This window comes from Saccopteryx leptura, chromosome 4 (genome assembly GCF_036850995.1).
Source record: "Saccopteryx leptura isolate mSacLep1 chromosome 4, mSacLep1_pri_phased_curated, whole genome shotgun sequence".
Taxonomy (NCBI): domain Eukaryota; kingdom Metazoa; phylum Chordata; class Mammalia; order Chiroptera; family Emballonuridae; genus Saccopteryx; species Saccopteryx leptura.
Window position 1 is genome coordinate 187,096,255 of NC_089506.1, and position 15,773 is coordinate 187,112,027.

Genomic DNA, 15,773 nt, shown 5'->3' on the forward strand with positions numbered 1-15,773 from the left:
ACTGCCCTTCAGTGTGTCCTCAGAGCCAGGTAGACTCAGGATCTTACAAATCTTAGCTAAAGTTTACTGAACACTCAGTCTATGCTCGCTACTGGAAGTGCTCCATGTTTAGACACATTTAATCCTGCAGGGATGGAAATCAGTGCAATAGAAACTGGGACTTGTGAGCACAGGATCCTGTTGGGAGTCCAGTGGACAATTCTAATGGGAAGGGGATCAGAGTCAGCGTGATCCAAAAAGATTCTCAGCCACGCCTACAGGATCAACTGAAGTTGGTCACGTGGGGACAGGGTAAAAAAGTGTTCTAGGCATAAATAACACCCGTGAGAGCTCCTGAAAGCGTGGTAGTCTAGCCCTGGACCTCCTGAGACCATGAAGCTCCTCCCTGCCCTCACCCCAAGCTGCTCCTGCTTGGTTGCCTTTGTGTGAATGAGTCAGTCCTGGGGAGAGGGGTTGAAACTGAGAGGGTGCAGTTTTCACCAGGGTCTCCTCCATCCGTCAAGCCACCCGGCTTGGTGAGACAAGAGGATAGAAATGGAAAGATCCCTGGCCCAAGGACCCAAGTTCAGGCGGCTGGTGGAACAGAGGTGCAAGAAGTCAGCACTGAAAGAAAGTGCTGGGCCAGCCAGAGTCAGCCAGGGGGCTGTGTGCACTCCTGCCCGGGGCCAGCGCCCGGGTTTTGTAGGGAGGACATTGAGACTCGGGGGTGGGGGCGGGACTGGCTGCCTTGGCGACGCCCTTCTGCACTTTTGGCGCCCAGCGGGTATCAGCTGGTGAAGAAAGGGGCGGACCCCGCAAGGCGGGGACCTAGGCCTGCAGAGCTTCCTTTCCTCAGTAGCTGGGTCACCAGCGTGTGAACCCAGAGCAGGCCTCACTCTTGGTGGGGTGGGGGGACATGCACACTGCCAGACTCCGGGTTCCCGCCCGCTTGCTGCTCAGACTGCGCACCCCTTTCTGAGCCTCAGTTTCTCCATCCCTAAAGTGGTGAGAGGCGGTCGCGGACAACTTCTGGGGGCCCTGAGTCGGTGTAGCCCTCAAACCCAGAGAGTTGGGCGGGGCCTTTGACCTCCCTTCAGCCGCCGGGGTCCCGCCCCCATCCCTTCGGCGCCGAGGCTGCAGGCCCCGCCCCCCGCCCACGAGGAAGTGCTTGCGGGTCTCTGAGCCGGTTCCGCGCGTTGACTGCCCAGAGTCCGCGGCCGGGAGCCCAGAGGTGAGCGGACGGGGCGGGCGATTGGTGGCCCCGAAGTAGGTAACGGGGGAGGGGCGCCTGGCTATAATGGGAGCTTGGGGGGACGCAGGGGTGAGAGGGGGTGCGGGGACGGGCCGCCTGGAGGTGAGGAGGGACCCGCCAGGTGATGTGGGGGCGCGGGAGGTGAAGGGGCGCCTGTGGGGCGAGGGGGCGTGGAGGGGACGGGGGATGGAGGGGTGTGGCGGCGGGCGAGGGACGGAGCGATGCAGGCGGCGGGCCGGGCCAAGGGTGGGCAGTGCAGGGCACCCCGCACCCGGCGTCTTGGGGGTGGCCGAGTCCCCGGCCCGCGCGTCCGCTCCTGCCCGCTCGGCCGCTTTCCCACCTCCCCGACTTTGCTCCACGGTCGGTGTCCCCCGTTATTTCGGTCGACGAGGGACCCACGCCCAGTCACTTCCCCTCCATCCTCCAGCCTTCCGGGTTGCTCCAGGGGGAAATGAGCTGGCGTCCCCGCCCGGCCCGGCCCCCCTCCCGGCGCCCCTGCCCTAGCCTGCCCCCTGCCCCCGGGCCAGGTTCGAGGGCTCCCTAACTGGCGGAGCCAGACCCCGCGGACCTGACCGGCCCCTCCTTCGCCAGCCGCCCTGCTAGGCCGCTCCGGCGGGCAGGGCCGGGACCGTGGGCAGTGACAGCAATACAGTGATGACTAGGGTGAAGCAGCAGGAAAGCTGGAGGCTCTCCCCAGGTTACTTCAGGCTGTCCCCAGGCTCCTCCTGCCTAGAGCTCAGACCTACCCAGTGGTTAAGAGCACCCATTGTTTGTCAAGTCTCAGGGACCTAGGTAAGAGTGCCAGCTTCTTCCTTCACTGGCTGATGACCTTAGCAAGCCCCCTCACCTCTCTGGGCCTTAACTTGCCTTATCTGGAAAATGGAGACCTTTCAAGCCAGCAGGCATAAATATGATAATGTATGTGTAAGGCATTTGCCCATGTGCCAGATGCAAAGTATAAGATGGGTGCTGCTGTTGCCGCCATCATTATAAGGCTTGCCCACATTTATCAGTGTCTGGTCTGGTGAACCTAACCTCAGAGATTTGGGGTCAGAATTTGCTGTGTCTTTTAAGAACTGTGTGATCAGCAAATCTTGACTTTTGTCTGAGTCTCAATTTCCTTCTGTACAAAATTAAAGTTAAAAAAAATAAAAAACCCAAACACCAAAAAACCTCTTAGGCTTGCTTTAGATAAAAGAGAATAGAATGTATATCAAAGTCCTGGGAAATTGTGGGCATTTAGAGATGCCAAGTAAAGATAGCTTATTATGTATGTGTTTGTAATAAATAGAATCTGGTGGTAATGTCACATGTACCCTTTCCATATCTGTAGTCATCTGGATTTTCCTACCCTGTCCCCATTACAAAGAGGGTTATTATGAACATGTTTGCTTTAAAAAAAAAAACAAAACAAAAACTCAGTGGCTATTAGCACCAAAATGCATTTATGCCAACAGTGTTAACAATCTTAATTTCCTGCTCCTGTTATTCTGTTCTGTTTGTTCCTACCCAGCTGTTGAATTGAGCATTATCACGTTGCTCTTCAGGAAGCCTGAACAAATTAACAAATGAGAATCTCTTTACAGCCCTGCCAGCACTGAGTTTTGTGTGTTTTGGGTTTATGTTTTGAGTTACTGTAACTGGGGCTTTATAGTGCCTTATGATTATTTCTTTTCTGTTTCTTGACTTGAACTTTGCCTGGTTTGTAAGACTTCAAGAGTTGGGTGGAAGGATTGGCTGGTCTGTTTGGGGTGGCCAGGGCTGCTCCACACACAACAGGAAGTTGAGTAATTGCTTAGCATGCTGCAAAATGGCTCACTGGCAGCTCTTTCCAGACAGCCTCTGACTGGGTGGGAACTTCCCTGAGTGCCCGTAGTGCAGAGATCCTTGCTGTAGGCAGCTCCTGCCTGGTTAGCCTCAAACACAGCCAAATGTCTGGATTCAGAGAAGGCTGGCAAAAGCATCTCTAAAAGTAAGGAAAAACCAACAGTTGGTGCCTTATCCAGCCCCAGCCTTTTCTGGATGGAGATGTGAGATGGCTCCAGCCAGTATGGATGGAGTTGGAATCTGAACCCAGCACTGCAGGAGCGCTGACACCTGAGACCCTTCGCAGGGCGGCCTGAGGCTTCATCTGGCTTGCTTCGCTTCAGAGAGGAGCTGTGTTTTCCCCAAATCCTAAGAGGACCCTCTAGATTGCAAGTTTCCAAGCTTTTCTGATCATTGACTCCATCAGGAAAAAAATTTGAGCACATGCTCTTCAGTAAATATTTACAAATTGTATCCATGTGCCATGGAAGTAATATGGCATATTTTCTCTAGACTAGTCAACCTTTTTATACCTACCGCCCACTTTTGGTATCTCTGTTAGTAATAAAATTTTCTAACCACCCACCAGATTCACAGTAATGGTGATTTATAAAGTAGGGAAGTAACTTTACTTTATAAAATTTATAAAGCAGAGTTACAGCAAGTTAAAGCATATAATAATTACTTACCAAGTACTTTATGTCGGATTTTCGCTAAGTTTGGCAGAATAAATCTTTATAAAATAACTTACTATAGTTAAATCTTTTTATTTATACTTTGGTTGCTCCGCTACCACCCACCATGAGAGCTGGAACGCCCATTAGTGGGCGGTCGGGACCAGGTTGACCACCACTGTTCTAGACTGTCCCTGAAGGCAGCCGTGAAAGGATGTGATTCATTCATTGTATCACATTCAAGAAATACTTAATGGAGCACCTACTCTAATTGGTGCTGGGGATAGAAAAATGAAAAAAAAAATACCCCTATCCCCATGGGGCTTATATCCGTACCCTAGTGTGTGTCTTTGGCAACCTCTGGATAGAAACCCAAACCCACCCTGGAGACCCATTCCCCCTCCTGGCCCCCATGTCACTGTTCTCTGCCCTTACACCCCAGCCGTGGCTGCTTCTGGGTCCATTCACACTGAGCATCCGCTGTGTGTGGACATGGGGCAGTGCTTCTGGGACCACAGGCGGATCCTGGGTCCAGGCTGGCAAGAGCAGGGTGTCTGTCAGGGTTTGGCCCGTGTTCCTCCAGCCTCACTCCGTTCCAGAGGTGATGTGGGGGCACAAAGCGATGTGGACTGCAGGTCGCAGCGCCATCTTCAGGGCCCCCTCCTTTCTCTTTGTCTTTAACGGTCAAATGGGCCCACAGTGTGCTGGCTCACAAAGCCAAGGTGACAAGTGGGTGGATGTCCCGGAGGCCTCAGCCTGAGCCTGCCTTTGTCTGCACCAGAAGCCAGTGCTGAGGCAACACACTTGGGCTAAGCAGCCCTGACAGCGTTTTCCTGAGCAGGAGGTGGGCTGGCAGTGAGCCCACTCCCCCACCTTTCTAGGGCAGAGGTTTTCCTGGGAATGATTAAGTCAAAGTTCCCGAGGCAGGTGGCCCAGTGTGAAGGCTGCTTCCCTGGGTCTGACCACAGGGAAGTTTCAATGATTCCAGAGCTTGGAGGCTGCAGCCCTGAGGCCACAGTAGCTAGAGAAGCCCTCCCCTCTCTGGCTGGCACTTCCTTATCTGTGGGTGGGGGTTGGGAGTCACTGCAGAGGCCCTGCTGGTTTCAGTTGCTGGGCAGAAGTTATGAAAAACTTAAGAAAAAGGGAAATGCGTCTTCCCCTCTCCCACTCCCTTCCGTGTACCCTCCCACCCCCTTTGAGGAAGTATTTCTGTCTAATTCATGCTGAAGTGTGGCTGTTGATAGGTGTAGCCTGAACCGCCCTCCCCTGCCTGTCCTATGCGCATATGGCCGGCTTTGCCAGGCGCTCCAGCTCCCACTTCAGAACCTGTGGGTCAGGGCTCCCCAAGTCCTCTTGGCTACAAGGCTTGCTAGTATGCGGGGCACTTCTCAGTTTACCCAGCCCCTCCATCTTCACAGCCTGGAACTCTGGGACATCATGCTAGACAGGCTTTTACATGTCTGGACACTTAGCAAGACCTTGCAGGGGCAGAAATGCCTGGCCACACAGCACAGCTGTGAAAGTTAGAGCTGGGAAGTTGGGCTCTGCTGACCAGCTCTGAGCCTGAGTCTGGGGCCCAGCGACCCCCACTCTCACCCCAGGCTGGGAGGGGGGGCGATTGGTCTTAGCTGGAGTTCATGGAGTTCAGAGATTTGGAAGTGGGCTCTGTCCTTAGCGAGGCCCCTGCCCTGTTAGTGACCTTGGCAAATGCAGGTGGGCAAATTAGCATATTGATGGTCCCACTCCTCAGTCAACATTGTAGTGTAGACAGTGATGACACCCCGCCCCAGCAAAACTGGCTGCCAACACTGGCCCAGTCCAGATGCACCGGAAGTTCGGGGGAAACCCCTATCAGGCCTGCTGACCTGGGCTGAGAGCTCCAGTGCCACTTCCGGGGCCTTACCCTTCACAGACAGGCCTTATAAGGAGAGAAGCTGGGAGGCAGCCATTGTGGGAACTGTGTGCCTGTGTGTGTGCAAGGCTGAACACACGGGAAGCTGTGCTTGGGTGTGCGCAAGGCTGAACACACGGGAAGCTGTGCTTGTGTGTGTGCAAGGCTGAACACACGGGAAGCTGTGCTTGGGTGTGCGCAAGGCTGAACACGCATGCGGGGGAGTGCTGTGCTTGGGTGTGTGCAAGGCTGAACACGCATGCGGGGGAGTGCTGTGCTTGGGTGTGCGCAAGGCTGAACACACGGGAAGCTGTGCTTGTGTGTGCGCAAGGCTGAACACACGGGAAGCTGTGCTTGTGTGTGCGCAAGGCTGAACACACGGGAAGCTGTGCTTGGGTGTGCGCAAGGCTGAACACGCATGCGGGGGAGTGCTGTGCTTGTGTGTGTGTAAGGCTGAACACGCCTGAGCAGGTGTGGCCTGAGCCGGTGCTGCTGAGGAAGTAATGTTCACTTTGGTCTTTACAGAGGACTAGGACTTTGCCAAATAGAAGAGCTGTGGACATTGAGTGGTGTGGGGAGCATGGCACGTGGGTGTGGAATGTGGACAGAGCTGGCCTTGAAGGCACAAGAAGCACATCCCCAGGAAGCAGCTTTCCCTGCAGAGGGAACAGCATGTGTGAAGGCCAGGAGTTCTCTGTGCTTCAAGCGCAGAGATGGCTGAGGGCAGCACGTTGAGCATGAGGAACAGCAGGCAGCGGGGAGCCTACGGCACAGCCTGGAGGCAGGGGAGACCTGAGAGGGCAGCGCTGGGAGGAGTCAGCCAGGCCAGGGCAGAAACAGCAGGCTGCGGGAGGCAGGGGCGACCTGAGAGGGCAGCGCTGGGGGGAGTCAGCCAGACCAGGGCAGAAACAGCAGGCTGGGGAGGCAGGGGCGACCTGAGAGGGCAGCGCTGGGGGGAGTCAGCCAGACCAGGGCAGAAACAGCAGGCTGGAGGCAGGGGCGACCTGAGAGGGCAGCGCTGGGGGGAGTCAGCCAGGCCAGGGCAGAAACAGCAGGCAGCCTGGAGGCAGGGGTGACCTGAGAGGGCAGCGCTGGGAGGAGTCAGCCAGGCCAGGGCAGAAACAGCAGGCTGCCTGGAGGCAGGGGTGACCTGAGAGGGCAGTGCTGGGAGGGGTCAGCCAGGCCAGGGCAGAAACAGCAGGCTGCGGGAGGCAGGGGCGACCTGAGAGGGCAGTGCTGGGGGGAGTCAGCCAGGCCAGGACAGAAACAGCAGGCTGCGGGAGGCAGATGTGACCTGAGAGGGCAGTGCTGGGGGGAGTCAGCCAGGCCAGGGCAGAAACAGCAGGCTGCGGGAGGCAGGGGTGACCTGAGGGCAGTGCTGGGGGGAGTCAGCCAGGCCAGGGCAGAAACAGCAGGCTGGGGAGGCAGGGGTGACCTGAGAGGGCAGTGCTGGGGGGAGTCAGCCAGGCCAGGGCAGAAACAGCAGGCTGCGGGAGGCAGGGGTGACCTGAGGGCAGTGCTGGGGGGAGTCAGCCAGGCCAGGGCAGAAACAGCAGGCTGGGGGGGAGGGGGAGGGCAAGGGAAGACCGGGTTTCCCACCCAGGTGTGGCCCCACCCCTCCTCAGGCCCAGCTGGTTCCCCTACCGAGCTCGAGCTCACGTGCTCACCCAGTGGGAGGAGGTTGAGAACGTGCAGTGGCTGAGCTGGGGGGCCGGGAGGGGCAGGTGGGAGGTCTGGTGGCTGCTGCTGCTGCCAGGCCTAAATCTTCAGTGCTGGGCCCGGTCCCCCTCCTCCAGGGACCTAGCTGACCTCTGGACCAGTGGTTTTCAACGTCTGCCAGAAATTTTGTGCCAGTCGCAAAAGAGTTAACCACCCCAGTGTTGTATGAATAGAGTCTACAATCACTAGGTTCATTGCAGACCACTGGTTAAAAACCACTGCGCTAGACCCTCCTTCACCTCACCTCCAGGCCACCCTGGGGCTGCAAAGACCCCACCAGCCACTCCAGGCCCAGTCCTGCCCATTCTCCTGGCCACAGGAGCAGCGAATGGGTTTTCTTGACGAGAATGGGATGTCTGTCTGCCTGTGCCGTCCCTACAGGCACCTACAGACCAACCCCTTCCTCACCCCGAGAACAGAGAACGGGGAAGACCAGGGCTCTGGATGTGGAGGGCCCTGCTCTCGGTTTCTGAAATTGTTTCACTTCATCCTCACCTTGTTGTTCTGGGAGGGAGCTCTGTCTATGAGAAAACCCAGGCACATGAGGGGTGACAGCCTGACTGATCAGGGTCCCAGCACATCCCACTTGCGGCAGTGGCTTCACCCACAGCCCTGTAACCCCCACCCCATCCTTTGTCTGTTCCCTGGAGCCCTAGAGATTCCACAAGAGCTGTCATTTGATGAGGCAAACAGGCCCCAGGAGTGAAGGAAGGCACCAGGCCAGAACTGGGAGGCAGGGTGGCGCCCGCCGCCCTCCTGTGAGGTCAGTTGGGGCCTGCTCTGGGGCAGGGGTAGGGCTGACTTGGGTTCTCCCTGTCTTGGGCACAGGAGCTGAGAAGTCATGGCCTACCACAGCTTCCTGGTGGAGCCCATCAGCTGCCACGCCTGGAACAAGAACCGCACACGTGAGTGCCCTCCGTCCCACGGAGCACGGTGGGCGTTACAGCAGCAGGCGCCCTGGACTGTGGGCTCTGTGAGGGCTGTTGCTTCCTCCTCGTCCCCGGTCCCAGGTGTTTAGGAGGGAGCAGCTCCGGGACAAGCAGGGGCTGCTGGGCGAGTGCGTACTGAGGAGGGGAGGGAGGAGGGGAGAGCAGGACCTGCGCAGATCAGGCGTCGGGTGCAGGGGCACCAGGCTGGGGGAGGGCGGGGCTGAGAACAGAAGACACAGCCTGCAGTGGCAGGTCCTGAGATGATCTACGAAGAACACAAGGTAAGGGAGAGCAGTGGAAGCAGAGGTGCTGGTTTAGAAAAGGTGGCTGGGGGAGGCCTTTCGAAGGAGGTGACGTTTGTACAGAGACCTAAGGGAAGGGAGAAAGGTGTGGGTGCGGAGGCCCTGAGGTGGGACAGCAGGGAGACCAAGGCTGGAGTTGAGAGCAGAGGGCAGTAGTGGGGGACCAGGAGAGGCTCCCAGAGGTCATGAGACTGCTGCAGGGAAGTCCATGTGGTACAGGTGAGGGTTGGCCATCCCCTGAGGAATTGTTACGGGGGGCCCAGCAGGGCCTGAGCAACTTCAGGGGGCCTTCCAAGGCAGAGTCTGTGTTTGCTGAGACAGGCGTTGCCCAGGTGTTCTGTGTAGGGCTTTCCTGGTGGAGGGGAGTCGTGAGGGCCGGGGCAGAGATGGATCCTGGGTGTGCATACGTCCTCCAGCTCCCCAGCCCTGCTCATCTTTCTGCAGAGATCGCCATCTGCCCCAACAACCATGAGGTGCACATCTATGAGAAGAGCGGAGCCAAGTGGGTTAAGGTGCACGAGCTCAAGGAGCACAATGGGCAGGTGACAGGTGGGTCAGGCTGGCTGAGACCACCCTCCTGAGGGGAGGTGGGATTGGCATGGCCAACCGGGACCATCCTCCACTCACTGTAAGATAGGATATAGTAGGTAGGATAGTTTGGGTTGTAAGTAATACAGCCCTGATTCAAAGTGGCTTAAATTATAAAGGGATTATGTTGGTTCATGTTACTGTAAAACTCAGTTTGTGGGCTTCAGGAAAGGTTTGATCTAGCAGCTCAGCATTACCAAGAACCCATTTCTTTTGTCTCTTGGCTTGATCTTCCAGCATGTCTTGTGATAGTTGAGGAAGCTATAACACCCCCAGTAAGCTCTAGTAGCACCCCCTGGAGCAGCTTTCATTCAGATTGTGACCTCTGAGCCCCTCCTACACGGACACTCTAGTGTCAGCCACTTCTGCTTAGTTCACTTCAATCTAGTGTCCCCTCCTCACCCCTCAGGCATTGACTGGGCCCCTGAGAGTAACCGCATTGTGACCTGCGGCACAGACCGCAATGCATACGTGTGGACGCTGAAGTGCGGCACGTGGAAGCCCACGCTCGTCATCCTGAGGATCAACCGGGCTGCTCGCTGTGTGCGCTGGGCCCCCAACGAGAACAAGTTCGCTGTGGGCAGCGGCTCCCGTGTCATCTCCATCTGCTATTTTGAGCAGGAAAATGACTGGTGGGTGCCTGGGTGGGGCCTGAGTGGTGAGGAGGTACCCAGGGCTGCGAAGTAACAAGTGGTAGAAAATAGTGTCCCAGAAAGCCCCGGGTGGGGTGTTGGGCCTCCTGCTCATGTGATCTTGGGGAAGTGTGTCTTCACTGGACCCCGTAGGTAAGGCGAGGAGCGCTACGCACTACTGGGTGCCCCCACAGCCCTGTCTCAGTGACGAGGGCACAGGCCACCCCAGGCTGCCTCTGTGGTCATCACATTGAGCCCTGCACACATACCGGCATTGACTTCCCCACCGCCCCCTGGACTGGGCATCTGTTGTTGTCATACTCCACAGATGAGCAGAGTAAGGCCCTGAAGCAGTCACTTGTCCAAGGTACCCAGCCACATCGTAATCTTCTCTCCTGGGTCCCTGAAGGTAGAGGCAGGGCAGGAGCTCAGGCTTAATTCTGGGACACCCAAGTTCAAATCCCACTCTGGCCAGTTAGCAGCTTCCCTGAACCCGTCCAAGGATAGAGTACCCACACATTACTGGTCTGAACCTGGCCCTGGCAGGCCCATGCGCTGACAGTGCCCAGCCCCTCCCTCCTGAGTCTAGTGTCAGTGATCTGCAGGGCCCAGGGGGAACCTGGCATTCCTAGGGCACTGAGGCCCCAGGCACGGAAGTCAGTGGGTTGCCCACATGTGTGTCCCTCTCTTCCCCTGCCTGTCTGACTGCCGTATCCAGGTGGGTGTGCAAGCACATCAAGAAGCCCATTCGCTCCACCGTCCTCAGCCTGGACTGGCACCCCAACAACGTGCTCCTGGCCGCAGGCTCCTGTGACTTCAAATGCCGGTGAGGGTAGGGCTCTGACATTAATGCAGGAACAGTATTGGGGGTGGAGGGAAGCCCCATCCTTGGAGCCCCACACCCTGCCTTCCAGACCAGCTATAGACCAACCCTACTGTCAGCAGGGTGACCTGAGCCTAAGTCAAGCATCTGTGAAGTCGTGTTCTTTCAAGGAACGCCACTGGGTCTTGTCTCCAGCTCATGGAGTCTTGGCCTCTTCCTATCTCTCAGTGTCAGTAAGGTTTCTTTCCTAGACCTTCCTCTCCTGCTTCATTAGGGACCCCACCCCTTTAGTTTTCTGGCTTCTGCTGGAAGGAAAATGAGTGGGTACTTTTTCACACTAAGGTATAAATGACTGATAAGTTGGGATAAAGACAAACCTGCCTCATTATCTTAAGTCCTGGAATGTAGAGTCTCCAGTAGCCACAGGCTGTTCTTTATTCCTGGGTTGGGCAGCTCTGAGTCTCCCAAGACCTCCAGTCCCAGCTCCAGGCAGATGGACTGGGTCTCTGAGTCTCCACTTGGGACCCTTCCTAAGGAGGCTCTCTGTTGGTGGGTTGGCACTCGAATCTCTCAGGTGACCCCATGCTGCCCCTGGGTTGTAGAGAAGAAGATTAATATGTGAGAGAGCAGTGGTGTCCAGGGTAGAGCTGGCAGGACAAGGGACAGGATTAGTTCAAGGTGCAGAGTAAAAGGGAAATAGGGAATCCTAGGGACTGGCTGTGGAGTAGTGCCAGCATGATGGGAACCAGGACACCCCCTGGTGGCATGTCACCAATGGATGATCAGTCCTGTGTTAAGGACCCCAAGGGCCCTGGGAGTTCATAGGACTCTGAGCTGGTAAACCTCCTGGCCCCACTCCATGCACAAAGAGGCCACTGAGGCCTAGAGTTAACTGTGTGAAGATGCAAGTCATAAAAAGCTAGCTCTGGTCCCATAAGCTCCTAGCCAGTTGCTCTGGTTTGAGAAGGGGAGTCTCTTGTTAGGGCCCCTTCTCAAACCTCAGACCTCATTATCTTAAGTCCTTTTTTATCTGCAGGATCTTCTCGGCCTACATAAAGGAGGTGGAGGAACGACCGGCACCCACCCCATGGGGATCCAAAATGCCCTTTGGGGAGCTGATGTTCGAGTCCAGCAGTAGCTGCGGCTGGGTGCACGGTGTCTGCTTTTCAGCCAGTGGCAGCCGCATGGCCTGGGTCAGCCATGACAGCACCGTGTGCCTGGCTGATGCTGACAAGAAGATGGCGTGAGTACCGGCCACCCAAGAGGAGGATAACAAAGGCAGAGAGCAGGAGGGGGCTGGTGTGGCTGACATCTCTCTCTCACTTAGAGTTGCGACTCTGGCCTCTGAAACACTGCCACTGCTGGCCCTGACCTTCATCACAGAAAACAGTCTGGTGGCTGCGGTAAGGAAGGGGGGAAGGAGGGAAGCAGTAGCCCATTAGAGCAGGGCTCCCAGTGATGGACAGTTAAATCCACTTGTTCTCTCCTTCTCTTCCCTTCCTTCCCCCTTTCCCCTCCTTCTACCCTTTCTCCCATCCTTTTCTTCCTTCCTTCCATCTGCCCTTCCTTCCTTCCTTCCTTCCATCCATCCATCCATCCATCCATCCATCCATCTTTCCATCCATCCATCCATCCATCCATCTTTCCTTCCATCCATCCATCCATCCATCTTTCCTTCCATCCATCCATCCATCCATCCATCCATCTTTCCTTCCATCCATCACCCATCCACCCATCCACCCATCCATCCTTCCATCCTTCCATCCTTCCATCCATCCTTCCTTTCATCCGTATATCTGTATTGATAAGTTTGTGTTATGCTGCAGTAATACACAAAAAAAAATCCCCCAAAGCAGGAGCTTAACATAGTAAATATTTACTGATTGCTCACTTTATACAGCCCGTGCAGGTGTGTGAGAAGGGCTCTGCTCAGTGTAGATGGGAGCTTTGTCACCAACATGCTCCCCCAACAGCCATGAGGGAGAAGGGGAAGTGGAGATCATGTCCTGGATGGATCCTAACTAACATCTCTGCTTATTTTATTGGCCAGTAAAAATGATAGGGCCACACCTAACTTAGAGTGGGTGTGTGGGGGCGTGCAGTTCTATCATGTGTCTAGAAAGACACTACTGCTCTCCCTTCGTCTTTCTGCCTACCTATCTGTCAAGTCCCTGTCACCCGCAGCAAACATAATGGGGGTCCCAGAGGGATCCTGCTTGGCCGAGAGAAGCTTCAGCTGTGGGGTCTCTCCCAGAGCCCGTGTAACCTGCTGGTTAAGACAGAAGGCCCCTGGGCTCCAGAGGAGTCCCAGACGAGCTTTCTCATCTAGACGCTGGCCTTGGTGGGGTAGGAGCCACCCCTGTATGCTCACCCCCAGCATCTGGTCCCTTCACCTGGGGTTGGCCTGGCTGTGTCCACAAGCTAGCATCAGCTTCCCCGTAGCTCCTCTACCCATGTCCCGCATCCAGCCTCTGGGGCTGTCAGACTCATGGTGGCAGGCCTTGCCTCCAACCTCAGTTTCCCGTGGGAAAAAATGAGGGCGTTGCACCTGCCCTCGGCCTCTAACAGCACTCCCGCCCCAACACAGGGCCACGACTGCTTCCCAGTTCTTTTTACCTACAACGGTGCCGCGGGGACGCTGAGCTTTGGTGGACGGCTGGACGTGCCTAAGCAAAGCTCGCAGCGCGGCTTGACAGCCCGCGAGCGCTTCCAGAACCTTGACAAGAAGGCGAGCTCCGAGGGCGGCGTGGCTGGCGGGGCAGGCCTGGACTCGCTGCACAAGAACAGCGTCAGGTGAGCGCGGACCTGGGGCGGGGCCTGGATTCCCTGCACAATTAAGGGGGTAGGTGGGGGCGGGCCCCAGGGGCAGGATGGGGCCTGGATGGGGTGGACCTGAGAACAGTGTGGCCGATTTGGACTTATCCCGGTAGCATGGATGATGTGAGTCCTGATTTAGGGAGCAGCAGATCCATCTCTTTTTTTTTTTTTTTACAGAGACAGAGAGTCAGAGAGAGGGATAGATAGGGACAGACAGGAACGGAGAGACATGAGAAGCATCAATCATCAGTTTTTTGTTGCGACACCTTAGTTCATTGATTGCTTTCTCATATGGGCATTGACCATGGGCCTTCAGCAGACCGAGTAACCCCTTGCTCAAGCCAGCGACCTTGGGTCCAAGCTGGTGAGCTTTGCTCAAACCAGATGAGCCCGTGCTCAAGCTGGCAACCTCGGGGTCTTGAACCTGTGTCCTCTGCATCCCAGTCCAACGCTCTATCCACTGTGCCACCACCTGGTCAGGCAGCAGATCCCTCTCTTTAGGTTGCATAAAAGCCCCAGGTGGGGGCAGAGCAGTCAGCCTGTCTCTGCATTTCTAGGATGTGGTTGTGTAGGGACCATCGTAGGGGTGGGGCTCATGGTTCTCTAGGGTAGCCAGGCAGTGACCAGTCGGCTTCCTATGGGGGGGCATAGCTGAAAGGGATCTAGTGCTAGAAACTGGTGAACTGGTGGCAGAACTAAGGATCTGGCTACAGCCTCCAAGGAACTAGGGTGAGATGAGAGAAAAGACCCTTCAAAACTTCCAAATCCTGCCAGTCACAGCTGTCCACCCTGTGGCAAATGGAGAAAGAATTGTGGCAAGACTTTCTGACGGAGTCCATTAAAACCTGTGGTTGCAGAGTCCAGTGTTGGTTGTCTTCAGACCAAACACCTTTGCCTGGCTTTCAGAGCTCTTCAGAACTACCGCCAGCCCCATCCTTTGCTTTTTTCCAATTCTGCCACCCCGCTGTCACTATATCTATCCTCCAGATGTGTCCTTCATGCCCTCCCAGGCCTTTGTGTCCTGTTCCAGCTGCCTGGGCTGGCCTTTGCACCTTGCAAGGTTGCTGCTGTAGCAGACTTGATCCTGCACAGCCTGCCTATCAGGGTGTCCCTGCAGCGCACACCCCAGCATTCTCACTGAAATCAGCGCCCCCCAGCAGCTTGTGGAGGGCAGGGTGGTTTTGAGTCTACAAAGCCCTCATCCTCTTTGCAGCCAAATCTCAGTGCTCAGTGGGGGCAAGGCCAAGTGCTCACAGTTCTGCACTACCGGCATGGATGGTGGCATGAGCATCTGGGATGTGAAGGTGAGGCTTGCCCCACCCCAGCCTCCCACCAGACCTCGCCCTGTTCTCCCTAGCAGCTACCCTAGATGCCCCATCCTTCATTCCTGCCAGAGAAAGGCACTCGTTGAAATGAGGTGGGGATGAGAGACGGCCGTTACACACCTGGGCCGTGGTATGCTCTGGGGCACCTCCCTTTTCGGGCTGGGATTCAAAGGCCAAACTTTCTGTCCTCTGCCTGGCTGGGGTGGGTGTGGATCTGGTCCCCTACAGGTAGGATGTCTTCAGGACAGCTAAGAACCAGCCTGTTCTGCTCATCTCCTTCCAGAGCTTGGAATCGACCTTGAAGGACCTCAAGATCAAATGACCTGTGAGGAGAATGTTGGCCTCATCCCAGCTGCTGGGGGAGGGGGTCAGGGAAGCTAAGGCTTGCTTTGCTAAATGTTTCTAGGGTACCAATTTGGGTCCCCACAGGGGAGGGTGGGAGTAGGAAGCTTTTTTTTTACACCTATTTGAAGGAACATGTGCCTTTTTCTTAAACAAATACTTCCATTTATTGTAAAATAATGTCCTCAAAGCACTCTGCTGGTCATGAACTGCTTTAGAAGATGGACGTAATAAAAATACCATTATAGACATGCTTACCTGTGTCTGAAAGGTTTTTGCATGGACAGTTTGTTTTTGCTTGCCCCCAAAATTGATCCTTAAGCCCAAGAGCCTTCCCCCAAATGGTTCCTTCCCACTGCAGCCCAGCCTAGGGGCTGCCAGGACTAGGTGTCTTTCCTGTCACTCATTCAGTAGTCAGATAGACAAGTAGTTGCACATTTCAGGCTGACTCTGGGCTTTAATGTAAATTTAATATTACTCTTCAGTATTTGCAGTTCATTTCTAGTAAATGCTTATTTTGTATGACATTTCCCTCATTCTTATTCAGAGGATTATTTTTGTTTAATCACACTTTTTAGTTACCTATTTATATAATCATGGTTATCGTTCAGTCTAGGTAACAAGGGGTTTTCTGTAGGCCAAGGTGAGCTGCAAATGCTGGCAGCTGTGGTATCCCTCCTGGGGTACCCAGGGC

At 55.5% G+C, this 15,773-nt stretch overlaps 2 protein-coding genes across 3 annotated transcripts in view; one reads left to right on the forward strand and one right to left on the reverse strand.

Moving 5' to 3' along the window:
* Window positions 1–15,773, reverse strand: part of ZNF394 (zinc finger protein 394) — a 481,244-nt gene that overhangs the window by 332,780 nt on the left and 132,691 nt on the right. The gene's annotated exons all lie outside the window — the stretch shown is intronic.
* ARPC1B (actin related protein 2/3 complex subunit 1B) lies at window positions 868–15,336 on the forward strand. 2 transcript variants are annotated; one of them, XM_066382150.1, is made up of 10 exons: window positions 868–1,210; window positions 8,150–8,226; window positions 8,997–9,101; window positions 9,550–9,772; window positions 10,491–10,598; window positions 11,632–11,838; window positions 11,923–11,998; window positions 13,183–13,388; window positions 14,626–14,716; window positions 15,021–15,336. In XM_066382150.1, exons 2-10 carry the CDS (start codon window positions 8,163–8,165, stop codon window positions 15,057–15,059), a joined length of 1,119 nt encoding a protein of 372 aa, XP_066238247.1. In that variant the 5' UTR covers window positions 868–1,210; window positions 8,150–8,162; the 3' UTR covers window positions 15,060–15,336. The 2 variants fall into 2 exon arrangements, with proteins under 2 accessions (XP_066238247.1, XP_066238248.1); XM_066382151.1 differs by lacking the exon at window positions 868–1,210 and adding an exon at window positions 1,872–2,023.